Here is a 23,814-nt window from a genome sequence, read left to right on the forward strand (position 1 = left end):
GGCCCGCTCCTGGACGAAGCCTATGAAGGGGGCAACCCCGGTGCCGGGGCCCACCATGATGACAGGCACGGTGGCCTTGAAGGGCAGGCGGAACTGGGACTTGCGCACGAACATGGGCACCAGGGCCCTGCGGCCGTTCTCCCCGGAGGGCTCCTTGGCCCGCAGCCAGCTGGTGGCCACGCCCTTGTTAACGCGGCCAGACTGGGTTTCATACTCCACGGCCACCGCACAGATGTGCACGGAGTTGGGGTGGACCTGGCGGGGCAGCAGGGTCGGAGTGAGCGTGGTGATGCCGGAGGCCCCCTCCCTCCTGCCACCCACCCTACCGCGGGGGTCCCTGCTCAGCGCCTCTTTACACCCTTCGCGGCGCCCAAACCTGTTCAAAGGCCCCTTCCTGGCAGCTCTCCTGACTGGCTCTCGGCACTGGGGCCGGACAGCAGTTTGCAGTCTTACAGTCCAGCCTACTGGACACACAGCCCAGGAGTCTCGAGTGAACTGCCCTGGGCATGGGGGGCAGAGCTGGGCCTGTGGCCCAGGGACCCCAGTCCCTCCAAGGAGCCAACACTATGTCTCCTATAAGCGGGCAGGCCTGGAGCCCACACCTTGGAGGACGAGGCGATGGAGTAGTAGCGGGCCTGGAGACGAGGCAGCAGCTCACACAAGTGGTCGATGGGGGGCCGCAGGGACGAGTAGTCCTGCAGGATGGCCAGGATGTGCCTTCGAGCCTCAACCACCCAGCTCAGGTACAGCTCCTGGGGAGATGCAGACGTAGGTGAGACACGGGGACCTAGGGGACAGGGCTGAAGTGGGGCCCAGGCAGCCTGGGGAATGGCCCGGGGGTGCTGGCTGGGAGCCGCGGTGCAGGGCTGAGGCGGTGGCGGGCGCTGGGGTGTGGGTGGCAGGCCCACCTTGCCCTCGCCCGAGGAGGAGGCCATCTTGCGCAGCTGCTCCTGTTCCGAGGGCTCTGAGGCGTACTGGGCCAGCTCGTAGAGCACGTTGGTGCGGGGCGGGTTGGTGATATCCAGGTAGTAGGTGAGGGCCGTGCGGTAGGAGGTGGGGCAGGGGAACGGGTGCTTCTTGTTGGAGTCTTCTGTAGGTAGAGAGCAGGCAGGGTTCGGGGTTAGTGGCCGCCCCTGGGATGGGCGGGGTGCCACGGGATGGGGTGGGCAAAGCCTCAGGCCTGCTCTCACTAGAAGCAAGACCAGCTCTTTCTGGTCCTTCCTTGACCTTGGGGGCAAAGCCTCGGGCTTCGGCCACCCTCAAGCTTCACGCTGGACAGGTCGTCTTCATCAGAGGCAGGATATTGCCGGGGTAGGCCTGGCAGTCACTGTCCCCACCCAGGAGAATCAGCCCCTTCGGGCACCCTTCCCCTGCCAAGAGCTGCTCAGAGAGAGGGCTGTAGAGGGGGAGCTCCCCAAGTGTGTCCTGCCTGCCTGCGGGCTGGACCTGGTCCACTGTGGTGGGGTGGCGCTCCAGGCTCATGACTGTGCGATGCCAATACCGGGCCTTCAGCTGTGACAGCAGAGCTCCCTCCAGGTCGGGTTTTATGCTTGGACACATGTGGAGGTCTGTGCATGGGTCACCCAAGGGCCAAGCTCTGGGGGCAGCATCCTGTACACTCAGGGGCAGCTGCTGGCACAGACCCCCCCCGCCACCAGCCCTTGCCAGGGTCCTTCCACTACCACAGTCAACAGGCTGGCTTTACTGACAGCTCCCCACAAGCAGGCTAGAGCTGGACTGGACCCAGGAGCAACTCCATCTCTTAGAGGCATGACTGCAGGGGCGTTTATTCCTGTGTACAAATGAGCCCCGTGGAACCGCGAGGCTGCCGAGCCACATGGAGAGGAGAGGGCCTGGCCCAGGACGGCTCAGCCTTTAGGGGTTTGGGTCTATTTTTGGGAGGGGTTTGAACTTGGTACTGAAGTGTGACCTACGTACAGTGTACAAGTCACAGTGCAATGCTTGATGGATTTTCATGAACTGAAAGTCCTCGTGTGCCCAGCACCCACACCAAGCAGCAGGTGTTCCCTGCGCCCAGGTGCCCTCTTGTGTGAGCCCAGAAACCAGGGCTCAGGCCTTGCACTTCAGGGGCAGGTGTGGGCACTTCTACAGCCCCACTTCTGCCTCTAGTTGAGCCTCTGCAGCCCTCTCTCTAAGCAGCTCTTGGCAGTGAACGGCTCTTCACAGGGGCCAGAGTCTCCTGGGGCAGACGGAGCACCAACACCCCTCCTGACCCCCAGCAAGGTCCTGCCTCAGATGGCACAAGAGACATGCCCCCCGGTGCAAGAAAGGCCCGTGCGTGCACTACCGACCGTGAGTGCACTGCCGGCACAATGAGATCTGATACAAATGAGCCCCCTTTCACGCAGCTCCTCTCAAGGCTGACTCGGGAGCTGCTGAGAAGGAGCTGCCCAGGCTCAGGTCACTGAGGACAAGAGTGAGCGGGGCAGGGCCAGGCCGCGCTGGGCCCCAGGTCAGTGGGCAGCCCTGCCCCATGGTAGTGCCCCTTACACTTTGAGCGCCCTGAATGGGCCTGGAGGGCCATCAGGATTGTTGACTCGGATCCCTGGGTTCACAGGTGAGGAGACCCTGGAGCCAGAGAGGGCCTTCAGCAGCCAGTTGTGGCTCTCTTCCCTGTAGGACACGGGCTGGCTCTGTCTCCAGGCACCCACACTCCCTCAAGGGAGTATGGCAGTGAGGGGATGGGGGAACCCCAAAAGGGAGAGTGCCAGACCCTGCAGCTACCTTTTCCCCCAACCCTGAGTTTGTTCTACAACCTGTAACTGGGGTCTTGGTTATGAGGGCTTCTAGGGCACCAGGCTTTAGGCCTAAGCAGAAGTTCAACCTATGGACCTTGCCAAGGGGCCCATTCCCACCAGCCACCTCAGGCCCAGGTAGGTAGGGAGGCCTGGATCCCAGGACTCACCGTCAAGATTGTTCAGGGACATGATAACGTCCAGGTCGGCACCCAGGATCTCGCCGAGCTGGTTGACCAGGGCAGAGTCGTTGGCTGGGTAAACAGCCACGTGGTCTCCAGACTCATACCTGGGGGAGATGCGAGGCTCAGGAGGAGGGTGGGAGACAGCTCTGCACCCGAACAGGAGGCCTGAGTGAAAGGTTTGAGGGGGTGGGGGGCGGCAGCAGCTCATACCTGATTTTGGAGTCTGAGATGTCTAATTCCAGGTGCATGAAGTGTCGCTCGGTTCCCTGGTTCAGCTTCCGGTTGGTGGTGACGACAGCCAAGAAGGGGTTCTTGGCGTCGAAGGGGCTGGGTGGGGAGGGCAGCTCAGTGACTGGCCAGGCCTTCAGTCTGAACCTTCCCACCCCAAGGGACACTTCTGGCCACACAGGACACAGGAAACATCAGAGCTGGCCTCCAAGGGTCACGAGGACACCTCTCCAATTAGGTAGTGGCCTTTCCCAGCCTAATCCACAGCGGTGCTCCTGGCACCCCGCAAGGGGGTAGAACTAGGCTATCAGTGTCCCCGCTTACAGACATGGAAACTGAGGCTGGTCCCTAAAAACCTGGGGGACCCTCCACACTCTGCACACGTTGGTGAGCAGAGCACAAGGAGGGCCAGGCCCTTGAAGGTGGCTCCCCAAGATGGAAGGGGCCTGGGTTCCGAGTGACTGTGGAGCAAAGCCCCCTCCGCCCACGTGCCCAGGACTGTAAGTGAGCAGGAGAGGCTTTCAGTCTGTGAAGCCACTGAAATGTCGGGCTTTCCGGCCACAGCTGCAGCGGGGCTGCTGGTCTCAAAGCCTGGTGGTTCTAGGAGGTCTTTCCTGGGCGGCTCCAGCAGGATTCTGGGTGGCACCCAGGGGCAAGTCAGGGGCCCCAGAGAAGAACACTATGTTTCTGGACATATGTCCAGACGTCGAGGCAGATTTTTAAGGAAGCGAGCCCTTTTGCCCAAGTTCCACCTAGACCCAGAGCTGAACTCACTGTCCTGGTCCAGGGACTGGTGGGTACCCCCCACCCCAGGGTATTTACAGGGAAAATGAAGTACAAGCTGAGCAAGGGCCAGTCCCCCCAAGGCCACGCCCTGGGCGGAGGGACCGCTGGGAGCGGAGCAGAGGGGTCCCCAGGGCCCCGGGCTCAGAGCAGCCTCCGATCTCTCTCTGCTCCAGGCCTCACGCTCTCCTGTGTGGTGGAGATGGAAACGTAGGTGCCCTCACCCGGGCCCACTCCTGGATGTGGGGGTAAGGAAGCCCCACAGGACAGGGCCTGGGAGGACAGGCCCTGCGGGGACACACAGGACAGGCAGCTGTCCGGCCCCAGCCACGCTCTCTACTCACGGTTTCTGGTTCTCATAGCTCTTCAGGCGGCCCATTTCGCCCACGTACACCTTGGCCGCGTCTATGTCTGTGTGGACCACAAGCTCATACTGGCGAATGCTGCAAAGGGGAGACGCAGGGTGAGGCGGGGGGCGGGAGGGGGCCGGGTCCCAAGGAGGGAGTGAGGCTGTGAGGCGTTGGGACGTGCGGCGAGGGCTGCGGGGCCAGACGTGACCCACGAGGAAGGAGACGTGTGAGCATGGGAGGCAGATGGGGCCCGCACAGTGTGTCAGCAGGCCCGAGGCTCTGCCCTGAGGAGGCCAGGAAGCCTGCCCTGACTGTCACCTGCAGGCACAGCCCAAGCGCTTGGGCCCGCGCCCCTGCCGCACCCTGACGGAGCCTCCTCCAGCCCCACCACACACGCCAGTCCAGTACCCCCCCTCGGCAGGCAGCACCCGAGGCCCTGGCCCACCTGCACACACTCACCTGGACTCCTCTCCAGTGGCTTCCACCCCTAAGTGCTCGCACACGGCCGGCCAGAACTGCTCTCGCCACGTGATGAAGTCCTCCTCCAGGCTGGGGACAAGAGGGGATGAGCCAGGCTCCAGATGGGGCTGCCGGGAGAGCTCAGACTCTGTCCCATCACCCCTCCAAGCTGGAGGGTTCATTTCACACCAGCCCACCCAGTGACATAGCCCAGGGCATCAGGAAGTGTCCAGAGGGTCTGCAGTAACCACGGGAGGCCCCATCTGAGCTGGGTGAGCCGGGAGGGTGTGATGAGCACAGAAGGTGGAGACTGGCGATGGGGGGATGGCCTTCCCTCCCCTGTGGTGAGGCGGGTCACGGAGTTGCGCTGACATCATGGCTCTGCCCTCTCCTCCTGTGCCCCGGCCAGCCCTAACCTGTGGCTCCTGACACACGACAGCCCAGGGGGGCGTGCAAGGGCGGGGGCCCTGGAGGGGGGTCACTTACTTCCCGTCGTCGTCGCCCAGCCCCAGATCAAAGATCCGCTGGGCCCCGAGCTGCTCCAGCCGCTTGTCCACATACTTGCCCATGGCGTTGAAGTGCTCATAGGTCTTGTTCCCAAGGCCAAACACCTGTGTGCATGAGGGGCCAGTGGTCAGCGGTCCCCGCCAGACACCTTGCACTGTAAGGCCCCAGAGGCGGCTTGTTTTGGTGACCTGCAGTCCAAGCCCCTCCTCAACCACCTTGGCCTTGACCCTGGCGGCAGCAGGGGGGGTTCACCCTGCCCATTCAAGATTCTCCTTGCCCAGCCGAATCTTGGTCAGCCCACCGCCCTTTTCTTGCCTTCAGTCTCCAGTAGCACATGCTCCCGAGCAAAGTGGGGCTGGGACGTGGGAGGGGGAGCTCTTGGGCCGGGCCCGGGCGCAAGACAGGGTCGCCCCATGAGCAGCCTTCCTGGGATTCCCTGCCACGAGCTCCCTACCAGGCCCTCAGCTCGAAGCCTCTGTCCTGGCACCTGGGCCTGCCCTAGCTGATCAAACGAGGTGAGAACCGGAGGAGTTCCTCTTGGACACGGGGTTCCGGAGGTTGCACAAGCCCACATGGGTGACTCACCGCATACTTGACCCCAGAGAGGTCCACGTCCGTCTCCTGGAGCCAGTCATAGAAGTCCTGGGCATTGTCAGTGGGGTCGCCCTCGCCATAGGTGGCCATGCAGAACACTGCCAGGGCGTTCTCAATCTCTGACAGGCTGCTCAGGTCGCCCTGGGGAGACAAAGGCAGGGCCAGGCCCAGCAACCAAGACTAAGCCTGCTCCCAACAGGGGTGCAGATGGGCGAGTCAAGGGTTCACGTGGACGGGGTGCATTTCAAGAGCAAAGGGAACAGCAGGTCCAGAAGAGCACAGGTGAGGGCCTGGGGTGTGGACAGAAGTATGCTGGGTTCTAGGCTATGGGCTGGCACTTGGAACACGGTGCCCTGGGCCACCTCCGGAGAACCTCATCACCCCACCAAGCCCCTGGGGCACAGGAGGACCTGGGCTCGCACTGATTCCTAACCAACTGTCCGCCAACCCGAAACCCGGGTCCTAAGACAGATGGGCAGTGGTGCTCGTCCCCAAGACCGAAGGCAGGGGTGTGGAGTAGGTGGGGGATGGTTCGGTTTGGGAGATGGAGTGGCACATGTGGGAAGCAGCTCTAAGGGAAAGTTCATTTATCATGTTGTTGGAGCAGCAAGAGCCCGACATTGCCTCCCCTGCCCGGATGTCTGGCAATGGCCCTTCAGGGGAGAAGCAGGAAGGCAACTCCCTGGGGCATCTTCCCAGGACTACCTGCTCCCTGCCAGCCCTGCCCCTCCTGGGTGCCTAAGGACCACTCCCCACTTCCCTGCCCACTGAGTCCACCTGGGGCCGCTGGCCTGGCTGTCTCAGAAACAGGCAAGCAGACTGCTGGAAGTTTCCTGCCCTTTGGAGAGCCACGACTGGCGAAAGAGCCGATGCGCGGAGGAGAGGTAGCAAGGTGAGCGGGTCCCCACCACCCTCAGAGGCAGGCTGGGTGCAGCTGGGGCCAGGAAGTGGGGACTGCGTCCTGCAGACAGTCCTGTGTTGGCCCGGAGGAGCCACGTGCCAAGGATGGCTGACAGGAGAAGGCTGGGATCCTGCAGCTCCAGATGGGGGCCCTTCCCTCAATTCCTGGGCTCTCTTTAGCCCTCCGCAAGCCCACACATGTGAGTTTACAGCCTCATTTCAAAGCCCAGCTGAAGGGTTCCTGGAGATGGCTCACCCAACATCCTCACTGCCTCTCTGTAGATGAGTTAAGGAAGGCCCTCGGTGGGCGCTCGCTCAGGGTCACACGGGCAGTCAGGGCAGAGCTGCACTAGAGCCCAGACCCCCCCCCGACGACTCGGTCCAGCTCCCTTGGAACTGCAGTTCTCAGGTGGGGGTTGAGGGGAGATGAGAAACAGTTCCTCTCCTGACTTGCTGAGACCCTTTTCATCTTTTAAGCCACAGCCAATCCACTAGGTGCCCGAGTCCCTTCTGCTGGCACCTGCCCAGCACTTGCAAAGCCTGCAGCGTGGAGAGCTTGGAAGGCTGAGCGTGAGCACTGCTGAGAGCGCACATGCGCACGCCGGGGCCAGGTGTTCTTAATGTCCTTACAACTGGGGCCACCTGGCTGCTGGAACAGATGACAAGAGACGCCTATTCCTGTCTGTCCCTTTGGCTAACTCAGCCCTTTAAGCGTCTCCACGATCCAGACGTGACTTCCTTAATGCCCTGGGCTGCACTGCATGGGAGGAAGGGGGCAGGGTGCGGCAAGAGCTCACCAGGTCATACTCCTCCGGGTCTGCCGCCATGCCCCGCATCCCGTAGCGATGGGCGTCCTTGGACAAGCGGTTGGCAAACTCCTCGGCGGTCCCCGTCTGGGAGCCGTAGAACACGACGATGTTCCTGCCCTAGGGACGGCCAGACACGTGGGATCAGTGAGGGGCAAAGAGCCACAGTCTTCACTGGAGGCTCTAGGTGACCACAGGGGCAGGCAGGTCCCTCAAGGGCACCCTCTTTCCTGCCTGCTTCAGGTCCTTGCTAAGTCGCTCTGGGGCTAGCATCTCACTGCCACAGCCACTGCAGCGGATGGGGTCAGAGGCCACCTAGCTGACTTCAGCTGGAGCCATCAAGATAATGCTACACACACAAGCTGCTCAGAATCACACTGTGGGCATATTTTTAAAGGACGTGTAAAAATGCAGAAATGACGTTCAGTAAAAAAAAAAAGTGATCAAAGACTGTGTATAGCATAATCCAATTTTGTTACATATCCACTCCACATATATGTGTGTGTTTATACATATAAATGCACAGGGAAAAAGAATGGCGTGAAATATACCAAGAGTCTCTAAATGGGGAATCATGGGTGAGTTTTTCTGGATGTTTACAAAAGTAATGCATATGCTTTATAAAAATCTAGACAATGGGGAAAGGTACCATATAGACTGGCTCACAGGCTCTTCATCCCACCCTCCTCCTACTGTGCCCACTGCAGCAGCTCTGGAAAAGCTGGAACTCCATCCCCCAGACTCCCTCCAGCCAGGGATGCAGCAAATTAGGTCCAGCCAACTGGATGTGCTTTGCAAGATCTGGAAGGTGGAAGCAAGGCACAGGCCACCTCCCCGGTCCCTTTCTGTAGACATGAGGTTTCTCTGCGGCAGCCTTCCAGTGCCCAAAATGCCTGGAGGGGTCTCTGGCCTGGCACAGAGCCTTAACTGACAGGTACAAATGACAAAATAAAACGGAGGGACTACAATTGCTGTAAAGTGTTCTCATACCTTTTACATTTCCTGAATTTTCTACAAATCATTTTAAAATCATTTAAAAAGGTATTTTAAAATAATGCTTATGATGTCAAGGGAACAAAACAGGATATAAAACAGTAGCTAAATATTTATGGTAGCATCAAAATATATAAAGTACCTAGAAATAAGCCATACAAGAAACATGTGAGAAGCTACCGAGTGATAAAGGACTCAACCAAATGGAAAGGCACTCTGATTTTGCACAGGAAAACTCAACGTACAAGATGTCAGCTCTCCCTCTATCAGTACAGAAATGTAACATGATCCTAATAAAAACGTGAACAGCTCTTTTTTCATCAACAATTTGATCCTAAAAATCCTGTGGAAAAATAAGTGCGAATCCATCCACTGGAACATCATCTGGCAATAAAAGGAATGAAGTGCTGACACATGCTATAGCATGGATGAACCTTGAAGACATTACGCTAAGTGAAAGGTGCCACAAAAGGCCATTTACTGTATGATTCCACTTACATGAAATGTCCAGTTGCCATATAGCCAACTCTATAGAGATAAAAAGTAGATGAATTGTTGCCTAGGGCTCAGGGTGGGGGAATGGGGAGTGACTACTTATGGGCGTAGGGTTTCTTTTGGGGATGATGGAAATGTCCTAAAATGGATTGTGGTGATAGTTTGTACAACTGGGAATATACTAAAAATCACTGATGTGATTTTTAGTATATTTATTTTTTAAAATAAACTTTAAATTGGAGAACTGTATGGAATAGGAATTATATCTCGATAAAACTGTTACCTAAAATGAATGAATACGTATGAAGTAATAGCCAGGAAAACTGAAAAATAAGAGCGATGGGGAGGGAGGAAGTGCCTAGTGCTACAGATATTAAAACAAGTTATAATAATTATACAACAATGTTATAATAATTAAACAGTACGATATTGCTTATACACAGAGAGCTAGATCAAAGTACCAGAACAGGAAAATACAGAACTACACTCAAATACCCATGGGAATTACATTTATGATAAAACTAGTGAGGAAAAGATGGACTTTATTACATGGAATTTAGAGAGCTGTGTAAAAAATTGTTGGACCCACACCTTACATCTTACACCAGGATAAATTCCCAACAGATTGAATTTTAAATATGGAAAACAAAATCATAAAAATACTAGAAAAAAATATGGAAGAATTCCTTTATCTCTTTAGAGGGGGGAAGCCTTTCAAATGATGACTCAAAGTCCAGAAGTCAGAGAATAGTTAAATGGACTAGAGAACTTTAATAGGCGAAACGAACAAGTAAACACACAATAAGCCGAATGATACACAAACTGTTAGCTGGGAAAAATATTTTTAACTCATATCACAGACGAGGGGTTAATCACCCTAATAAGTTTAAGGAGTTCCTTGAGGAAGATCAATCCCAACAGAAAAGTGGGCAAAAGATTTGAACAAAGAATCTGTAAAAAGAGAGAAAAGAAATGCCAGCATAACATGAAAATTTGCTTAAACTCATTCACAGGAAAAATGCAAATTAGAACTCCACAGAAATATCTTTTTTGTAACCTAGAAAACTGGCAAAATCCCAAACTTTGATAGCAGACTCTGTTGGCAAGGCTTGGGGAGCAGGTGTTCTCACACTGCTAGTGACGGCCCTGCGGCGTGACCTCTACGGGGGTGGGGCACAATCTGGCAGTTTCTATCACAAATGCATATATCTTTTTTTTTTTTTTTTTTTTTGCGGTACGCGGGCCTCTCACTGCTGTGGCCTCTCCCGTTGTGGAGCACAGGCTCCGGACGCGCAGGCCCAGCGGCCATGGCTCACGGGCCCAGCCGCTCCGCAGCATGTGGGATCTTCCCGGACCGGGGCACAAACCCGTGTCCCCTGCATCGGCAGGCGGACGCTCAACCACTGCGCCACCAGGGAAGCCCTACATATATCTTTTGATCCAAAAATTCCACTTCTGGGATTTTACTGTATTTTCAAATATGCAAACTGATCTACACAGTCACAGCAGCACTGTCTGTAAGAGCTAAAGATTAGAAATATTCCAAGCGCCCATCAACATGGCAGTATTAAAACAAATTATAGTACTTGTGGCCACACATGGAATCATCACGCAACTATAATAAAGAATGCGGGAGGTATCTTTGAATTGTTGTGAAAGGAGCTCCAAGACATACCATTAAGTGGGAAAAAAATGAAGGTCTATAGCAGTGTATGTAATATGCCACCTTTTGTGTTTAAAAAGTATAAGTCTGTATTTGTTTTTATTATATGTGCATAAAAAAGCTCTAGAAGGATCTATAAAATACTAAGGACAGTGATGGGTGACAGGGATAGGAGAGCTTTCCACTAAATAGTTTATGTTTTGGATTTTAACCATGTGAATGAAGCACCTGGTCATAAAATTCAACACTTAAATCAACAAAAATCAAACAGATAAAATTGTAGCTGTGCTAGGATCACAGCTATGTGAGGTTTACATATGCTCACGGACACAGCCTGGTCTGGAAGGGAGGAGATGGGGCGGCATCCGAGTCAGAGGGAGGGTCTGTTCTTACAGTTTGGTTTGTTCAAGAAGTAAACACTCAAAAAGCGGAGTAAACTGTCCCAGCAACAGCAGAGCAGCCTCGAGGCTCTGGTTAGCCCAGAAAGTACGCACACAGGGAGTTGAGCCAGCTTCCCACCCGCTTCTCCTCCTGTCCAGTGAAGCTGGCCTTCTGCTGGATGCCCCCGCACACCCACCAGGGCCGAGCACAAAGAGAAAACTCACCGTCTTCTTCATCTTTTCCACGAAGGTGCTGTCTTTGACAGAGGAGGTCCTGAAAAATAAAAGTGTCTGCTGGGCACGGGAGGCACATGGCAGCAGCGAGGGGCATTTCCAGCTCCGCCCGCTCCACTCTGTGGTGCCCCCGCCAGCAGCCGCCTTTGGTCCAGTGCCGGGGCTGGAAGAGGCAGGACCCAGGCTCCGGGGCTTGGTAAGTCCAAATCCAGCACCTCGCAGGGCCTGGGCTGACCCACCCGGGTACACGAGTTCACGAGAACGAAGGGTCAAGCTCACTCCCCGGCCGCTCACCATCCACAGCCAATGGTCCCCACCTCAAGGCAACCAGGAGTTTCCCAAATAAGATTCTGACCGTGCTACTGCTGCGCTCTGAAACCTTCCATGGCTCCCATGACCCACAGGACCAGGGGTGCACAAGTCCCTTCAGAACCTGTCCCAGCCTCGCCTGCCGCTCCCCTCCACACACCAGCCCTCCACGATGGTCCTTAGAATTCTGTCAACACCACCGTCTCCGCCCAGAGCGTCCTCACTCCAGTTCCTTACCTGACAGACCCCTGTTCCCCACCAAGGCCCCACGTGAATAGCAAGTCCCTTGGGATTCCCAAGACCACCCCCCCCAGTCCTCCCCTGCCCTGGAGCCACTTTTACTTGCTCCCCTCTCTGTGACCCTGTCACCTTCTAAAGCCCTGAACTGGACCCCATCCCCTCCAGAGAGCAGCCCCACTGCCCCGCATGCCTCTCCACCTCCTAGCTCTGGCCTCCTGCCCCTCCCTCTCCACTTCTGGTCCTTTTCCTTCTCTCTGTCCTTGCCCCAGGCCTGCAGAGCCATCTAAAGCAACCCAGCGAGCCTCCCCAGGGACTCTCAGGCCTAAGACAGCAAGGTGATTTACCTCTGGACGGTAAATATTTAAGATGTTTGAAACACGGCCAGTCTGAACCAAGCGACAAATCTGAACACTAAAATACCGTTGTTTCTGTTTAAAAAGACACCATCAAGGGAATGGAAGGCAAGCCCCAGCACGGGGGAAGGTGTCTGAAATGTACACGTATCTGACTGATGACTAGGGTTGAGAACATAAGAAATCCCTACAAACCGATCAGAAAAGACACATGCTGCGACAGAAACATTGTCAAAAGGCTTGAACGGGTACCTTCTTAAAGAGAGCATCTAAACAGCCAAAGAACATAGGGAAGGGTGCTCGACGTTATTAGATACCAGAGAAAAGGAAGTTAAAACCACAGTGAGATCTATCATACACCCAGTAAGAATGGCTAAAACTGAAAAGACAGACAAGATCTCAAACAAGCGAGGTTGTGGAGCAATGGGAATTCCTACACGCAGCTGGGAGAGGGCGATATGGCACGGTGACTTTGGAACGCGGCTTGGCAGTACCTCCTGTGACTCTACAGCCCAGCAATTCACTCTCTGGTACACGCCCCATAGACTGCATTCATACCCGGGGAACGAAAGACATACATTCTTTGCTCTTTCCACTGCCTCCTGTGCACAGTAGGGTGTAACAGAGTGAAGTGCCAGCACGCACGTGCGTGTAGACACACACACACACACACACACACAAACACACACACACACACACACTCATCACAACAGCATGAGGCAGTGTCTGTCACGGCTACAGGCCTGGAGTCCGTGGAAAAACTTATGTAAGTGAAGGTTTCTTTTTTCAGTACGCGGGCCTCTCACTGCTGTGGCCTCTCCCGCTGCGGAGCACAGGCTCCGGACGCGCAGGCTCAGCGGCCATGGCTCACGGACCCAGCCGCTCCGCGGCATGTGGGATCTTCCCGGACCGGGGCACGAACCCGTGTCCCCCGCATCGGCAGGCGGACTCTCAACCACTGCGCCACCAGGGAAGCCCTGAAGGTTTCTTTTAAGGATGCCCCTGCAAAGCTGTTCAGACAGGTATTTCGTAAACATAAGGGTATCAGAAGTTTCATGTCTAAGCCCCTGCTGGGCTTTTCACTAGGTTAGTAGGTGCAGGACTAATGCTATTTTCAGGGTCTTAGCATTAAATAACATCACAGTAGGCAGCAGGGGAAGATGAGGCTCGGTGCCCGGGTTGGCCACTCCAGCCTCCCTCCTCCGTCCCGAGGTCCCTTTGGTGCAACAGCCCCACAAGGGGCAGCAGGGAGGCAGCGGGGGGCTGGCCACCCAGGCTTTCCCACCCAGCAAGGGCCCAGCTGCACAGGAACCCAGAGCAGGCCATCCCCGACTCCCCATTTATCCCGGCATCCCCGGGCCGGCCCATCCCTAACCTCAGCAGGGCCAGGGCAGGAGCACGAATGAGCAGAGGCGCTCAGGCCTGGCCCCATCTTCCCACGCCCAGCTCCATCTTCCCACGCCCAGCTCCATCTTCCCATGCCCAGCTCCATCTTCCCACGCCCAGCTCCATCTTCCCATGCCCAGCTTCATCTTCCCATGCCCAGCTCCAACCTGCACTTCAAAGGGGTCTTGTGTCTAGCATCTTGGCCACATGTCCAACTTCTGCCCGCGCCCAGCCGCGAATGGCCACGTCTTCACTAACCCTCTAGCTGTGTGCAGACTGAACTACAACACAACCTACAACCTTGTCTGTCTGTCTGTCTGAGCACTAACACGGTGTGCTCACCAAGACACACCATCAGGAAAGGAAGCAAGGCGCGCGATGACGCGAATTCCACTGAGTGGCTGTGAATTCTGAGTCATGAGAATGTGTTACCCACTAAACATAAAACCAGATGTAAATTTAAACTGATGGTTAAATACCAGCAACCTAGACAAATGTTTCTGATGAAAAATCATGAGAAAAAAAGCAGGTCAAAACTAAATGCAATTCCCATTTATAGGAAACGTCTGGAATAGGCAAATCCATAGTGACGGGAGGTGGACTAGTGGTGCCAGGGGCTGGGGGGAGGGGGTGGGGAGTGACTGTTTCCCTTTGGGGTGACGAAAGGTTTTGAATTAGGCAGTGGTATGCCTGTACAACAGGATGACTGTACTAAAAGCCACTGAATTACACACTGTAAAATGGTGAAAGCCGTGAATTTTAAGGGGTGTGAATTTCACCTCAATTTAAAAAATGAAAACAAAGTAAATGCATTCAGTTGACACCTAAAAGGGGCCAGGCTTGAGTTTTGGAATATTCACTTATATGGAACTCTTCTTCGTCAATTTCTTGACCGTTGCCAGTTCTCCACGTGTGGACGGGCCACAGCAGATGCTCCAGGAGAAATTCTGACGACGCAAAGCCAAGCGAGAAACAAGCCAGCAAGGTAACCAATGCATCTTCCCTCACAATTGCCCTCTTCTAGGAAAAGCAGAATCTGTGTCCTTAGAAGTGGAACGCACATGATTAGTTGTTCATAGAAAAGTGGCCTGAAGAGAAACACACCAGCATCTTAAGACAGAGGACACGGGAGTGTTAGGGTAACGGGTGAGAGGGTTTCCCTAATTTTCCAAATTCTTGTTTTCTGTTACTTTTATAATTAAAAATACATTTTATATTCAAATACACATTCAGACGTCTGAAGACAGGGGAGAGGCTGAACAGCCTAGCGCCTTGTGACGCACGCTGCTCTGTACGGAACAGCACAGACCATCACCTGATGTTCTTGTCAAATGGGAAAGGCAGGCTACAAAGTAACACAGGTGACACAATCCCATGTTTGTGTAAAAGCAAGGTACAGAAGGGTAGATGCCGATGTGTTAAGAGCTGTTCTGTCCTCAGGTTGAGCAATTATGAGTTTGTTGTTTCTTTTTCTCGCTATTTTCTATTCCCAACTCCTCCACTCTTTACAATGAAAATGTAAGGCTTTTGTACTAAGAAGATACAAATTAGTTGCTATTTTAAGAAACGCTGTGCCGTGGATATAGATGGGTTAATTTTGAAGGCTCTGGTGAGGATGACTAGAAGAGCTACACCCTGGGTAGAGACCCACATCAGAGAAGCTGTTCTAAGTAAGAGAAAGGGGCCCACCGGTTCAGAATCCACCCCCCTCCACCTTCCAAATGCTCTGGCCACAATGACCAGCCCGCCGCTCCCCGGTTCCGTTGTGCCCTTGGACCCACCACGCCGTGGCCTAGAGTGTCCTTCTTCTAACCCTTTGCCACCGACCCCTGCTTATCCCTGAAGACACTCGGCCTAAGCTCCTCTCCAGAGCCCCTTTCCCTGCCGCTCAGACATAAGGTTGTTTGTCACCGTCTTCAGGAACTCCATCCAGGCACTTGTCTCAGCGTATGCTCATTGCTCAACTTGAGGCCTGGGTTTCACAATCTGGGGGGAGCTATCTGTGTAACTCTTTGCAATCAGCACGGTGCCCGGCACTCAGTACACGACGTTTTATGGGCTTCTCGGGCGGTCAGTCCTGAGTCTCTGCCCAACAGAAGGTTGGCTGAGGCGGCCTGGAGGCCTTTGGAGGCTCCCCTGTCCACCTGAGAGGGTCTGATGTCAGTAGAAAAGCTCTCTTTTCTCAAAGGGCAGAGGTTTCCTCAGAAGCTACATCTGAGCAGATCTGGGGCCTTGCTGAAGAAAGGGACCAGAGGGACCCGCACCGCCCAGGGAGCGCCCGGTTGCCCTTTCTCCTTCTCCGGGTGACGTGTGCACTGGGTGGTGCCGAGGGCATGAGACTAAATGAGGCAGCCTCCACCTTCCAAGGGCCCATCGCCAGGCTGGAGAAAGAGCCCAGGGTTATCACGGAGGAAGGGGAGGGGCCACACACCATGAGCAGAGACTTGGGTTCAAATTCTGGTTCTGCCACCAAATGGGCCTGTGACTAGACAAGTCGGGCCTCTTGAGGCCTCAGGTTCCTCTATGGAAAACACTGCATCTCGGCGTCTGCGGTCACCCCATGGTCGCGCTCAGCGCCTGGAACTTGTTTAACTCTCGAGGATACGGAGGGCAGAAGAAAGCTGTCTGGGTCACTCTGTGATTTCAACAGGGTGAGGTGTGCGAAGACCAAATGGACGGAGCGGACGCCATGCCACAGGGTTTCTGAGGGAGCAGGCACTGTGGCCGAAGAACCCAGGAAAGGCCTCGCGGAAGAGCTGGGCTCTATTCTCAGAGAGGAAAAAGGCTCCCAGGAGGGAAAGCCGTGGCAGCCAGCAGCCGAGGGGCTGCTGGATGAGACCCAAGCAGCGGGTGGGAGCTGAGCTCTGGGGAGGAGGTCTGGGGGGCGCCCACGCAGCTGCACGGGGCGGACGATCCAGGCCGGCAGCAAGGGCGGGGGGCGGGGCCTCCACGCAGGTCTCACTGGGGGTGTCAGAGGGCAGGCAGGAGGTGCTAGGGCCCCCCGCCCCCAGGGGAAGGGTGCTCCTGAGAAGGGCGTGCACTTCTGAAGGCAGCACTGGTCCCGTCATTAGCTTCGGCCCACGGGGAAAAGGAGGATCATGCCCATAGCCCCATGAGGGAAAAGGGAAACCCGCGGAGGCGGGGGAAGACACTGTCCGTGCCTCTAGTCACTGCCCGGCACGGAGCAGCTCCCCACGTTCCCACCGGTTACACCAGGCGGGTTCCGCCGCTGCCCACCGTGACACCCGGCTGCCGGGCCCCGAGCAGGTCCACACATGGGCGCCCTCGGCTGGCTTCACCCCTCCTGACAGCTTCATGCCGGGATCTGCACTCGGAACCCGATCTTTCACAGGCCGAGGAGTGGGTGATGGGGGCCCTTCTGGTTTCCGGTCTAAACCCCTTCCTCTGGAAGCAGAGAAATGCAGCCTGCAAACCAGGACCGAAGGAGCCAGGGTGGCCGTGCCTGGGTGAGCCCCCTGGGACTGCCCCAGAGACTGTGGTCAACTCTACACAGCGCCCTCCTCGTGCCTCCAGGCATCCCTGCCCAGGGAAGAAGTTCCATCCACACTGAGTAGGGGTGCCCACGGGCATCCACACCATCTGCCCAGACACTGTCTGGAACTGACCTTCTCAGGATGGGCTCGTCCTGCAGAGATGAGTACGCGCACCCCATGGTTTCTTACTCTCAACTCTGTTCTGAAGGGAAAAGGAAGCTTGCTGCTCTCCTGGAAACGGACGGGGAGCCAGCAGCTAGCGAGTCGGGCTCTGTCCATTCTCTACCAGTGCTGGCAGCGGGCAGACTGGCCCGCAGACACTGAACATCCTCCCGGACACCCTGGTCCTCTCGGAAGCCCTGCTGAGCCCCTGCCTGCCTCGGTCCCCGCAGCCTGGGAGAGCTGCTGCGTCTGGCGGCTCCAGCAGGGAGGAACCAGGACTCTGGGCTGGAACCTCCCGTGAGCCCCTGCGTCTGGCACACACCCCTCCTCCTTCTGTATGGACCGAGGGAAGGAGGAAACCTCTCCAACCCCGGCTCGGGTCTCCTTGGTAACTGTTTATATCAGAGTCCTTTCTCCCCACATCCTCCCCCTTTCCCATTAAAAAAAAAAAAAAAAAAAAAGTGAGTCGTGCAGGCGGAACAAAGCGCCTCTGGACACCGGAAGGCGGTGGTGCAGGTTGCTATGGCAGGGCCGTTTCCCCATAAAGGCAGCGCAGCGAGCCTGCTGCCGGGGCACCTCAGGATCACGTTAAACTCGACCTGGTTCCCACCTCCCTCCCTACAGAAGAACTGTGGGTAACAGAGCCTACGACGCTGGGTCCAGTCACCTGGGGGCAGAGCGCGCTGTGGAACCAGCACATCTCGGCCTCCGGTCGCGCAGCGCGGGGAACGCCCAGCAAGGTGGGCACCGCATTTGCTGCTGAGACGTTTGCAAGTGAGGAGCCCCCTTCGAAGGCATCCAAGTACAAACGGCCCGTCAGGAGAGGCCGCAGCCGACCCAGGCGCAGAGCCCAGAGCCCACGACGCTCCAGAATGGAGCACAAATGGTTCCAATTAGGGCTCCCGGCCCCCACATTGGGAGCAGGAGTGTCTCCGGTTCAGGCTTCGGAAGTCAACTGCAGCCCGCCGGGTGGGGAAGCGAGAGGGAGGCTGGACAAAAGCACTGAGTCACTTGGACAGAGATGAACCACGATGGCCCAGCACGATTCATTCTGTTTCCAGTCCCAGGCAGGGCTCCTAAGGGTTACTCTGAAATTTAAATTTTCTGCAGAGCGGAACTGATTTCTTCTGAGACATCCCCCTGCCCTTGGCGACACACAGGGCAGTTGCTTTTGAACGGCTCCCTTCCAGAGCCTAGCGTGTGGCGACAAGTTCTCTGGTCCCCAGCGCAGCACAGCAGGAGCACAGATGAGAGCTGAGCAGGTGGCTGAACCGGGGCAGAGCCAGCCCGGAGCCTCGTGGCAGAAAGCTAATGGTTTGGAAAAGCTGCCTTTGGTGAAGACCAAGTGGTTCGCTGGAGCTTAAACAAAAAAACGCAGCTCTCTCCACGGATAGGGCCAGGAACGGGGACCAGTGCCAACGGAAGGCAGTGAGGACAGGTGGGAGCTTGAAGCAGGTGTGAGGCCACTGGTCAAAGACAAAAAAGGGAACAGGAACTACGACTTACTGAGTACTCCTGTATGCCTTTCATTTTACTTCATTTAATCGTCCCCACCCTGTGAAGTGGCAAAGTGGGATTCTACCCCATTTGACAGCGGAGGGGAGTGAGGCTCAGGGCTGAAGCAGCAACTCCAAGCCTGTGAAAGCCCAGGGCCCCCGCGGCTTCGCATCTGCTCCCGCTGTGCAGAGCAAGGCTGCACCTCCCCTGGCCACCCCATCGGTCGGGATGCAGGACACAGCAGCCCCGTTCACACTTCACTGCCCTTCCCAGGGAGCCTCCTCCCTGTCACTTAGGGTGCTCCAAGGCTCGAGGGGGCTGCTGTTCCCCTGGTGGACCCCCTACCCACACAGCCTTCAACACGTATTCACCACCGTGCCTGTCGGGACTCCACAACGTGCCGTGGCCCGGGTGGCCTGCCCTCTCTTGGGCCAGTTGGGTGCCAGGTAGGGCTAGAGCTACCGTGCAGAGACCGAGGCCCAAGAAACTGCTCAGGGTCACCCAGCCCGTCCAGGACAGAGGAAAAGCCACAGCCCCTGACACTGGGACCGTGCAGAGACCGAGGCCCAAGAAACTGCTCAGGGTCACCCAGCCCGTCCAGGACAGAGGAAAAGCCACAGCCCCTGACACTGGGACCGTGCAGAGACCGAGGCCCAAGAAACTGCTCAGGGTCACCCAGCCCGTCCAGGACAGAGGAAAAGCCACAGCCCCTGACACTGGGACCGTGCAGAGACCGAGGCCCAAGAAACTGCTCAGGGTCACCCAGCCCGTCCAGGACAGAGGAAGAGCCACAGCCTCTGACACGGGGATGACGTGGCTCTAGTCACAGACAAAGTGGCCCTGAAAGGAGAGTGGGGTGGGAGGGGCGGTGACGACGGGGCCGGGGCGGGGGGCTAGCAGGAGTGGCGGCAACGGCATGGGGCGTGAAGTCCTGCTCTGGGGCTTATTCCTTCTCAGCCCTGGGTAAGTTACTCACCTCCCCCCGAATCGGCTTTGCCTCTTGTAAAACAGGGATGCAAGAATTAAAGTGTTAGAAAGCGCCAGCACACATCCTTTCTCTGGGCCACTGGCACGGCTGCTCTCCGTGCCCTGCTTGTCGTCTGTACCACGGGCCCTGGTCAGCGCCAACGCCTCCCGACGACCTTCCTCCGATCTACTCCAAACTGCATTCAGGAATGGCTGGTCTCAGGGCTGCCCTGGCACCAGCCCTCCCGTCGGCTCCCCACGAGGGTCAGATAAAACCCCAAGGCCCTGTAGATCCATCCTCTGGCCTCTGCTCTATCTCAGTTCCCTTCATGACCCCTGACTCCCTTGGCGACTTACACCCAGGCTCTACCAAGACACGCCCTTCCCAGAGCAGGCCCTTCCTTCCTTGCCCTGGGCTTCTGCACACGCAGCCCTGGCCCAGCTTCCTACTTAGCCTCCCAGACTCAGCTCGGGGGGCACCTCCATCCTGACACAGCGCCCTCCCCGTGGCGCCCTGGGCTGTTCGAGCATCGTCACTGTACCATCCTCACGTGCCCCAACTGCATGTGAGCCCCCGAGGATGCCGCCTGCCCCTGTGCCCTGGTGTCTGGCCCACAGAGATGGAGCCACCAGCACCGAGAGCCCTGGTAATGCCCAGAGAGGTCAGAAGGTCCGATGACACCAGGCTCTGCATCACTTTCCCAGACAGGCCACGTTCAAGGTTTCGAGCACTGGCTAGAACGGCAAAACTACCCCAGTCTCATCAAGGGACAGGAGAGGTCCCTTGGTGGTCAGGTGGCATCAGAAAACCCACGCCTGTGCTTGCAGGGCGGCGTGAATGTCCTGAGCCCACAGCCTCACCGTTTCCACGGATGCAGGACACTTCGGGCACTGTCCACCCTCCACGGCCACAGGGGCCTTTCCTTGCGCTCTTCTCTCTGTAAAACCCATTGATGTTTCTATCGTCGTGCTCGGCAGAGCCAAGGACCCCTCTCTAGAAAGAGTGGCCCTGAGCTGGGTGTGGAAAAAGGAGATAAAGATGGATAGAGATGATGCCGGTAGCCTTGACTCCTGGCTTTCCCGGCCTTTCTGGCAAGAGCAGGCCGTCAAATGAAGGCCACGGAGGAAAATGAGCTCTTTTGTGGCTTCTCAGAAGCAACCCCCAGTGGGATGCAGGCAGCAAAATTCTAGACTGTGGGAAACTTTGGGAAACAAATGATCTGGGTTCTTCAACGAAAATGCCGCGAGGGAATCACAGGGATGGAAGGAAGCCCACGGACTGAGAGAGACCTGACATTATGTTAAGGGGAAGCAGCCTGGCACCAGAGGCTGTGATGACATAACCCCGTTTACATGACAGTCTGGAAAAGGCAAAACTACAGGGACAAAAATCAGATTGGTGGTTGCCAGAGGTGGGGCTGGGGGGTGGCGACTGCAATGGGACCTTGGAGGTGTGTGGGGGGGCGCTTTCTGGGGTGTGGAGTGTCCTGTATCTTGACTGCAACACTGGCTACACAACTGCACACACCTGTCAGGATGCATCAAACTGTACACTTTAAAAAGGTGAATTTTACTGCATGTAAATTACACCTCAATAGACCTGACCTCCGAAAGAGAGACTTAAAAGATTCCGTAGTCAATTGCAATGTGTGGGTTTAGATCCTGAATTAAACAAACAAACAAACAAAAGGTTAAAACAAATTGATCAGTCACTCAGGGAGCTACGAACAATGCCGGCTGAGGATCCAATGATACTGAGACGTACTGTGAACTTACGGGGTGGGACGATAGCTCTGTGTTAGGTTTAAAAAGGGGAGTCCCTGCATTGGAGAGGACTGAAATGTTCTCATAGTTCATATTTCCACATAATTTCATAGGAAATATTTCCAATTTCCTATGAAATCATGATTTCTTTATTCATAATTCATATGAATTATAGGATTATTTATGACATTATATGCTTGCTTGAAGATAATCCAGCAACAGTGAGGAAGGGGAAGGAAGCAAGACTGGCCAGGAGCGGATAGTTGTTGAAACTGGGTGACAGGTGCAGGAGTTCCCTCTCCTATGCTCCACGCTTTGGTGTTTGCTTGCAGTGTTCTATAATAAAAAGCTTTGTTTTTCTTTAAAGCACTCAGGCGCTGCAAGTGAAGCAGACTGCAGGGGGGTGGGGGGCTGTGAGCAGAGCCGAGGAGGACAGCTAGGGCTGGCTGGGGGGCACAGGCTGTGGTGCAGGCCCCATCTAGAAGGGTGGCCCCGCTCAGCCTCAGCCCCTGCTGGCAAGTGTCACGGTGGGCTCCGTGGGGTCAGGTCCTCTGTTTTTTTGTTTTTTGTTTTCCAAAAGAAGCTATAAGTGACTTTTATGTGGAATTGCCAGGGTTTTCAATGTTCTAATTTAAAAATTTAAAAATTTTTAACATAAGCCACACCCAGACTGTGAGCTAGTTTGCCTTAGAGGCAGACACACGTGCTGGTTTAGCATTTACTAATTCAACGGCCTTTCTCTGAGTATCTTCACTCCGACAGGCCCTGCACAGAGCCAGGGACCCAGACAGGAATGGGATGCTCCCTCTGCATTCCGGGAGACAGAAATAGAAACAAATTCCTACCCAGCCAGAAGGGTGTTGCATTACAGGCAGGAACAAAGCGCCTCGGGCCACAGAGAGGCTCCCTGAGCTTCAGACTCCTCTGGGAGCCACCATCCCCCGGGGCTCCCTTCCATCAGGAGCTGCCCTGGCCCCGGTGCTCTGCCCAGAGGTACAAGCTGAGCAAAGGCTGAGGGGCCAGTGGGAGGAGAGATGAAAGAGCGACTTTTAAAATGATTATGACTAAGAGAATGCGCTGCTCGTAACTGCTCCTCTCTAACCAGTGTTTAATTGCTATTATAAACCATTCAAAAGACCTCCCCAGGGGAGAAAATCATGTTCACTGATTAGAAGGCTCACAACTGGAAGATGCCAATTAATTTATAGATTCCACCCAATCTCAACTAAAATCCCAGAAGGTTTTTTTGTTTGTTTTGGTGGACTTTGACAAGCTGATTCTAAAAGGTATATGGAAATGCCCAGGGCCCCAAAAAAGCCAAGAGAATCTTAAAAGAGAAGAACAAAGCTGGAGGACCTAGACTACCAGTTACCAAGTCAAGAGTTACTGTAAAATCACAGAAAACAGAACCTGTGGTATTGGCGAAAGGACAGAAAACAGATCAACAGAACAAGTAGTCTAGAAATCAACCCCCAGCTATACAGTCACCTGATTTATATCTACAGGGATGCTTCAGTGCAGTGAGAAAATAATAACCCTTTTCAATAAATGGTGCTGGGTCAAGTGGATGGATAACCACAGGAAAAAATGATTTTCGAAGCACCTTGACAATTTGCTGATACCAAAATCAATTTCAGCTGGATGGCAGATCGAAGGATAAGAACTATAAGAGTGAAGCTTCTAGAAGAAAATACAAAAGAAAAGCTTCATGACCATAAGATAACAGTTCTTAAACTGAACACAAGAGCATTAACCATAAAGGTGAAGGCCAACCAAAAGGTTGACAAACTGGGCCAGTTTAAGGCAACAACTTTTGATCACAAGAAGACACTATGAAGAGAGTAAAAAGGCAACTTTACAGAAAGATATTGACAATAACATAGATATCTAACAGGGGACTCAGATCTAGAATATATAAAGAACTGTAACAAATCAACAAGAAGGCCAATAGCCCGACAGGAAAAAAATGGGCCAAGTCTTGAATGTACCATCACAAAAGATACCTCAGGGGCCAATAAACATATGAAAAGGTCACTGGACATAAGAGAAATGCAGTTAAAACAATTACCACCACATGCCCATTAGAATGGCTAAAATTTTATTTCATTTCATTTTAATAAAAAAAAATTTTTTTTGGCTGCACTGCACGGCTTGTGCAATCTTAGTTCCCTGACCAGGGATCGAACCTGGGCCCCTGACAGTGAAAGCATGGGGTCCTAAGCACTGGACCACCAGGGAATTCCCTAGAATGGCTAAAATTTTTTAATTGACAAAAATAAGTGTTGGTGAGGATGGGCAGCAACTGAAACC

General features: G+C 55.0%; 1 protein-coding gene across 1 annotated transcript in view; it reads right to left on the reverse strand.

Annotated features, from left to right (window-relative positions):
- The window catches only part of POR (cytochrome p450 oxidoreductase), a 39,837-nt gene that overhangs the window by 1,043 nt on the left and 14,980 nt on the right, over window positions 1-23,814 (reverse strand). Inside the window, exons 3-13 of the mRNA XM_024745370.1 lie at window positions 11,325-11,373; window positions 7,560-7,688; window positions 5,854-6,003; window positions 5,248-5,372; window positions 4,762-4,851; window positions 4,297-4,395; window positions 3,152-3,268; window positions 2,927-3,045; window positions 909-1,090; window positions 603-752; window positions 1-255 (exon numbers count right to left, since the gene is read on the reverse strand). The exon at window positions 1-255 is cut by the window's left edge and continues 1 nt beyond it. Of these exons, the coding sequence (XP_024601138.1) occupies window positions 1-255; window positions 603-752; window positions 909-1,090; window positions 2,927-3,045; window positions 3,152-3,268; window positions 4,297-4,395; window positions 4,762-4,851; window positions 5,248-5,372; window positions 5,854-6,003; window positions 7,560-7,688; window positions 11,325-11,373 (1,465 nt within the window). The remainder of the gene's footprint in view (window positions 256-602; window positions 753-908; window positions 1,091-2,926; window positions 3,046-3,151; window positions 3,269-4,296; window positions 4,396-4,761; window positions 4,852-5,247; window positions 5,373-5,853; window positions 6,004-7,559; window positions 7,689-11,324; window positions 11,374-23,814) is intronic.

Source organism: Neophocaena asiaeorientalis, unplaced genomic scaffold (genome assembly GCF_003031525.2).
Source record: "Neophocaena asiaeorientalis asiaeorientalis breed wild unplaced genomic scaffold, Neophocaena_asiaeorientalis_V1.1 scaffold461, whole genome shotgun sequence".
In the NCBI taxonomy this organism is placed as follows: domain Eukaryota; kingdom Metazoa; phylum Chordata; class Mammalia; order Artiodactyla; family Phocoenidae; genus Neophocaena; species Neophocaena asiaeorientalis.